The sequence below is a fragment of the Solanum tuberosum genome, unplaced genomic scaffold (genome assembly GCF_000226075.1).
Source record: "Solanum tuberosum cultivar DM 1-3 516 R44 unplaced genomic scaffold, SolTub_3.0 scf00019, whole genome shotgun sequence".
Lineage (NCBI taxonomy): Eukaryota > Viridiplantae > Streptophyta > Magnoliopsida > Solanales > Solanaceae > Solanum > Solanum tuberosum.
The window spans coordinates 395,353-402,589 of NW_006238945.1; the positions used below are offsets into that span (position 1 = coordinate 395,353).

Sequence of the window (7,237 nt, forward strand, 5' to 3'; positions counted from 1 at the left end):
CCGTCCCATCCCGTCCCCCCAAAACCCGTCCCATCCCGTATATATAGTGGGACGGGACGGGACTTATTTTTGTCCCCCCAATCCCGGTCCCGGCCAAATCCCCCCAGCACCGTCCCCCGTCCCGTCCCGTCCCCCAGTCCCCGTCCCCGTCCCCTTGCCAGCCCTATCGGTGACAGATAGAAATAGATTGAAAGAGAATTTTTTTGACTCATGATTTAGTTATTATTATAATACATAGATACATTATTGGTAGTCCAAATTATGTAGGACAATGTGAGTAAACTTTCATGTTGGCTTGGCAAAATATACCGGCAAAGAATGCATCAAACACAAAAGCATATAGGATGAAGAAATGAAAATCACAGGTTGAAGGGGAAAACGGATCAAATCTTGAGATAGTTATACTCACAAAGTTAGGTACTCTTAGTCCATCGCCTGCAATTAGTAAAATTGAAATCAAACTTGGGCCCATCTAATAATATTTACATCACACTGATTCAAATTCAATCTTAAAAATACCGAAATATGACAATAAATAGAAGTAAACATAAAATAATAATTGGTTGTACAAAACTTTGCAAGAATTTAGAGAAAATAGACCTGTCCACCAAGGAAAAACACCAACAATAATAAAGAGAGATTACAACGAACTTAACAGTTACCTATGTCAAAAAAGAAAGATTACAACAAACTTCAAATTCTAATGCACATTTTTTGCCACTACAATATCAATGCTTAATGTAATCCAATCAATGTCAAGTAGCAGAGACTATTTCAGAAGTCATTAACTATAAAATCATCAAATTTCTTTTCCTTCTCAATTTCTGTGACGTCTACAGCAGAGCAACAAAGTTAATTTTTCTAGAAACTTCAATAAAATCTCTAGATGAAAGAATTATATCCTAAAACACTAAATAGAAAATTGTTTTTTCACTCACCTCTCTCTTTATGCATTTGAAAGAAAACACTTCAAACAACAACTTAACAATTTCTCCTATTACACGACTTTAGTCTAGCCTTTTTGGTGTTTAATTCTTCGCCTAAAATTAGATGTGTTTGTGTGTTAGTATAGAGATTAGATTAATTTTTGAATGGAAATCTTGAAGTTGTGGACTCCCTTAATGTGTATAGCTGAAAAGAGCAACAAAGCCTGCATTGAAACATCTAGAAGGGTTCGCTTATAGTTATTCAAGTACATATACTTCCCATCCCTAATCGTCCTAAAAATATATCAATCTGTTGTCACACCTATACAACCTAGATGTGTATAATATGTAGTACTAACTAATAAGCTAATTGTAATTTTTCTGAAATACTATACTATCAAGACTCACCATTAAGTAGTTTGAGATCATGCCGCATACAAAATGTTGTCCCATAATTTCTATCAATTTCATATGGTGGGCTCTTTACACTCCTATGTGATTCAAGCTCTAAAAATCATCCAGCTTTGCTACACAACCATAAAAAAAAAAAGTAAAAGAGAGTTAGAACAAGTAATTGTCCTGAATATTATTTAATCACCTCCATGGAATTACTACACTAAGGGGTCGTTTGGTTTGAATATGAGTTATGATGGGATAAGTTATGTTAGGACAAGTTATGTTGGGATTAGTTATGATGGGATAAGTTGTCCTGGGATTATTTCTTATTGAGTGTTTGGTTTGTTATATTCAAAATAATATATATTGATAAATTTTAAGAACAAGTTGTTTGTTTACAAAATTACCCTTCACTTTATTTAAACTTTTTAAATATTTCTTTGTGAGCTTTAGTTATTCATTTTTTTAAATAAAACTTTTATTTTATTTAACTTAAATATTTTTGTTTATGTATTCCCATGATAAGTACCATGTGTATTTAAAAATATAACTTTTTTCTTATTTAGCTTAAAAATAGAACTTCCCTCTTAAGTTTATTAAAGAGAAGAAAATTTATGAGAAATCAAAATAAAATAAACATAAGAATTAGTCAAATAAATTCATAAATAAAAATTATATTTATATAGTATAATTTTTTAATAGAAAAATATGTATAATTATCATAAAAATAAGGAGTAGTAAATATTATTATACATGGTATTAAAAAAAATGTAAATATACATAAATGTAAAAAATGATGTATAAAAAGGATTTAAAGGGACATATTTGTCATTTACCTATTTTATCTCGGGATAAGTTATCCCGGGATTACTATACCACCCATGGGGAGGGTTAACTTATCCCGGTACTAATTATTAATCCCGAGATAAGTTATCCCGGACTTGCCAACCAAACAACATAATTTTTTTTTTATCCCATCACTATTTCCTTATCCCATCACTATTATTTCTAATCCCTCACACCAAACGAGCCCTAAGGGGTTGTTTCATGGGATTAGTTATCCCGTGGGATAACTTATTTCATCATTTTAGTACAAATGATGGGATAAATAATCTCATAACTAACTAATACCCCTAATCATATGCAAAATAAAATGGTCTTGCATTTCATCTCAAAATATTAACCTTTATACCAAAGGACCTCTAAGTTCATCTAATATTAAACGCTCTCAAATTTATGCTTAGTTGCATTAGTGTAGCTTAGAAAGTAACTCGTTGAGCTCCCTTCAACTTTGCGCTTTTGTGGAGTAGGCACCATCAGAGATATTGACGATTTTCTAGACGTTCAAAAAATATTTCTTCTCAAATTGTGTTAAGTTAATAAACAAAACAACTGAGTTTGTTTTTATAGAAATTCCAATAAAACTTGTAGAATCAAGTTAAATCCTAGAGCTATAAAATGAAATTGGTCTTTTCCTTTACCTCTTTTAAGATTTTCTTGTCCTCATTCATCTACTAAATAGAGAAACTTTGTGTCTACCGGTAGGCATTTGAGACTCTAATGTTGGAACATAACAAGAAATTGGAACCTGGAAATTTGATTAACTATGATTTTATGAAGTCGAAATTGAAATTTACATACCGAATCAAAAATAATAATATCTTCGAAATCCACCATTGTTGAAGCTTGCGTCTTTAGACCAATTTGGAATTGTTGTGGGTGATATGCAACAACAATAATAAAAAATAACAAAATACTTCAGCTGATTTGAGTCTGCAAAAGTAGAAGTGGTCAAGTAAGTTGGGTTCATTCATGACAAATAAAACTCAAACAACTAAATAGATGAAGAACAATAGAGAAGAAAGAAGACAGTAAGAAGTAGAGTAGAGAAACAATTTGCACAAAGATTGAGAGAGAATCATACCTTAAATTCTAAAGAAAGTTCTTGAAACTCTGTAGAGAATTGAATGAATACTTCGACAGTTTTTTTTCTCACAATCATACTCCAGAAATTTTTGAAAAAAAGAAGAAGGAGATGCTTCTAGATTTTTTATAATAAAGGAGATCCGGAATGTAATAGGAAAAAAAAAGAAAGAAACAGATGCTTCTAGATTTTTATTTTTAACATTAAATCATTGATAAGTCAATTTACTCTTTTACCCTTGAATGTAGTCTAATTTTCAAAACTAACATTGGTCGTCCTCCACTTCATGTTTCTATATAATAGAAATATATGAATTATTTTCATAACGACAGATATATTAGCTTTAAATGACAAAATTATGGGATTCTTTTTCCTATTTTAAATACATTGCGAGTGGTTGATATGCTTTAAACAAAAACTCGAAAAGTAGTTAGTGGTGCCCTCCTTTTTTCCCCTTAATTGTTCCTTTACATATCACAACACCAATTGTTGTTATGCATCTTTATTGTTGAACCACTTTTGTGTCCAAAGTGTTGCTCAGTTAATGAAGTTTTTCTTATTCGCTATTCGCTATTCATATTACGATCTGATTAAATATGTATTTGTGTCGAAAGTTTCATATATATTAAGGATAAAACATTTCATGACAAAGATAATTATATTTTTAAAGTTCAAATTTGAGACATCTATTTAAATAAATATGAAGATGTACTTATCATTTCATTATAATCATCGTTGTCGGTATGGATGAATAAGTCTATTATGAACTCGACAGGACAACTTTCTCCAGTTTACACATTTTAGCTAAAGGAAGGACCAATGTTATGTTGGGACTTTTGAGGTTGTGTTTGAAGAGTACAAGATGAGGCACATGGTATGCCACTCATTACATGTTATATTCAATTAGCTGGCTGGATTATTTATTATGTGAATTTTATTTTAAACATAAAACTCATTCCATAGGTTTGATTATTAAGTAAATCAGAAATAAAATATTTTTTTTTCTTTTTAAATATTGAGTCAATAATTAATGGTTAATATGATAAATTTATAATGTGATCTATTATTGATGAGTTCTGATTTTGAACAACCTTATGATATTTGTCTAAATATATTTAACTTTTATTTAACTATATGTATAATTTTAAATACTTAATATAAGAAAAATATCTTATATTTAGATTATTTCTTAGAACTTATTATCCTCGATTGAAATATGAAGTAATATTACAAATTAAATATAATATATGGGTAACTAAAAAGTTTAACTGTTAATAATTTATAAAATTCTTAAAAGTTCACAAGCATATAAAGATCAAAAGTGTATATTAGAATTAGTTGAAGGTTATATACGCTTAATCATATATCACAACCAAGAACGGAGCCAGCATATTGTTAGGGGGTTCGGATGAACCCCTTCGGCGTAAAATATTACTATTTATATAAGGTTAAAATTATTTTTTATGTATATACAGTAGATGTCGAATCCCCTTCAACTAGTTCGTGTATTTACCTCTTCAGATTTTGAATCCTCTTATTGGAAATTCTGGCTCCGCCACTGATCACAATAACAAAAATAAGAATTGTTTATCAATATTTGAGAACCAAAAAGTGTCATTATCCCAAGTATAATTTTATATCTTTAGTTGAATTGTGAATCTCATTGTAACTTAACTATACTTTGTCGTAACCAGAAATGTAAGCAAAATATTTAATTTGAGAATTCACTAATTAGTAATGAGGTATAATTAAGTACATTTTTTATTAGTTGATTTATTTTTAGGGTCAAAAAGTTCAATTAATGTTCTATATTTAACTTAAATGCATTTAATTTTTTTTTTAAAATATTACTTGAAGCATTTGAACTCAATTCTCGAATTAAGCTATTGGTTATCTGTTAAATTATATTGTATCCTTCTATTTCAATTTATATAACATATATTTTTTTTATTCATCTAAAACAGAATTAACACATTTTCTTATTTAATAAATATTTAGGACACTATCAATATTTTATCGGATGAGGCACCTCTCCATTTCTCCAAATTTCTACTTGGATGGAAGCCACATGTCATAAAAGCTAAGATTTAATTACCTTAATGAAGGTTTTAATCATGACTAGAATAACAAATAATTATTTATTTTTAAAAAATTGCAAACCCACAATTCTAGCTAAATATTATCTCATAAATTCATTTTAAAAATTCACTATTTCCCATTTTATTACGAGATCTTCTTTCTACGAGGCATGTTTAAGGCCACAAGATTAAAGGGCAAATTTGTATATTTGACATAACTTTAATTTGGGACCACAAGATTCAAAAGTCTTCTTTATTGTGTTAAACTCCGTGTCAAATCAAACTATGTCACTTTTTTGAAACAGAGGGAGTACCACTGTTTTTTTCTCCATCCGGCATGTAGCAAGATGAAAGATAAATCAAATACTACTTTTAAATTAGTGTTGATAATACAATTAATTAATAAAATAATAATTTAAATTTTTGAATGAAATGATTATACTACCTCTGTCCCTAATTACTTGTCCACTTTTGAATTGACACACCTATTAAGAAAACAATGATTGACTTAATAAGTTTATCATTTTACCCCTGTTAGTTATGAAATGGATGAATTAAAAACTTAAGATTTTGAGAGAGAGTACATTTCAATATGGTCATTCTTGTTGAGATACAAGCCTAACTCATATCCCAAAAGCTAGCTCAAAGGAGGAAGATTGCTCAAGCCTTATAAGGAGTTCACTCATCTCATTAACCATCGATGTAGGACTTTTGTCATTCTTTAACACCCCACCTCACGCCCAGTGCTTAGCATTTGGTGCGTGGACAATTTTAATTTTGGGGGCCCCAACATCGGGTGAGACGGGCCTTGCTATGATACCATGTTAAATTAGATCTTAGTCCTAACTCACACTCCAAAAGCTAGCTTAAAGGGAGGAGGATTGCCCAAGCCTTATAAGGAGTCCACCCATCTCATTAATCACCGATGTGGGACTTTTGTCATTCTTTAACAACAACTTGTCAATTTGTTAGTTACAAAATGTGAAAGAGGAATTATACATGTATATATAGCGTAGTGATCATGTATTTACCCACTTTTCAATCTCAATACAAAGACTTCTTTTCTCTTAGTTTCTTCTCTCATTAATGTTCAAGCTTCCTCTATTTACGTTCAATTCTGAAATTGTTTCTCATCGCCACTAATGATATTAAAAAAGAAATTTTATCTAACTCATAAAAAAAGAATCAGGATCGCATGTGAAGGGTGTTGAGAATATAATTAACTAATAAAAATATAATTTTTCTAATAACTTAAGCTTTTAAATAAGATAATCACACACTTCAACCGTTTTTGCATTAACTAGCTGTCAATTAGCAGTAGGCAGTAGAAGCATGAAATTCAATAGTGCTAAGGAATATGATATTTTGTGCTTTTGTTTTTCATTAATTAGCTGTCAATTAGCAGTAAGAAGCATTTAATGAGGTTTCTTTTGGACAGGTGAGTGCTTCGTATTTTCATCAAATCTTCAACTACCAACTTTCTTATCTATTTACATGATGATAATTAATTAGTATTTTGACTTGTTGAACAACAATTCCGATTTAGCATATCTCAAATATTCTGCCTCTATATATAATCATAATTCATAACTACTCTCAATGGTCTCATAAGAAGATCAACTTGTTATTTCTTTATTTTATTTTATATATAACATTTCTTAATTATCACACGTCCAAATATAATTCTAGAAATAGAATATGGTTAGCTCAAGTTGGAACCCCTTCATATTTTCATATTTTTTTGGAATTCTCATTCTTTCCATTCCTTGTTTCTCTGAGAAAGGTAATTGTGATCTCTTCATGCTCTAATTTCCATAATAATTCTCTTTGCTTCCATTTTCTTTTGTCTTAAAGATATATTTGTACGTAATTACAATTTCTTTTTTTAAAATATATATATATATATATATATA

General features: G+C 29.7%; 1 protein-coding gene and 1 long non-coding RNA gene across 5 annotated transcripts in view; one reads left to right on the forward strand and one right to left on the reverse strand.

Annotated features, from left to right (window-relative positions):
- LOC102602890 (uncharacterized) overlaps window positions 1–3,351 on the reverse strand; it is a 10,700-nt gene extending 7,349 nt beyond the window's left edge. For 2 of the 4 annotated variants that reach the window (XR_001471973.1, XR_001471970.1), the window contains exons 1-4: window positions 3,247–3,351; window positions 2,964–3,095; window positions 1,335–1,453; window positions 410–435 (exon numbers count right to left, since the gene is read on the reverse strand). This is a non-coding gene — a long non-coding RNA (uncharacterized lncRNA). Of the gene's footprint in view, window positions 1–409; window positions 436–1,334; window positions 1,454–2,803; window positions 2,911–2,963; window positions 3,096–3,246 lie in introns of all 4 variants that reach the window. The other 2 variants (XR_001471971.1, XR_001471972.1) reach the window with 2 other exon arrangements.
- Window positions 3,352–6,934: 3,583 nt separating this feature from the next.
- Window positions 6,935–7,237, forward strand: part of LOC102603229 (protein HOTHEAD-like) — an 11,107-nt gene continuing 10,804 nt past the window's right edge. The window contains exon 1 of the mRNA XM_006340467.2: window positions 6,935–7,107. Coding sequence (XP_006340529.1) covers window positions 7,023–7,107 — 85 coding nt within the window. The 5' untranslated portion in view covers window positions 6,935–7,022. The remainder of the gene's footprint in view (window positions 7,108–7,237) is intronic.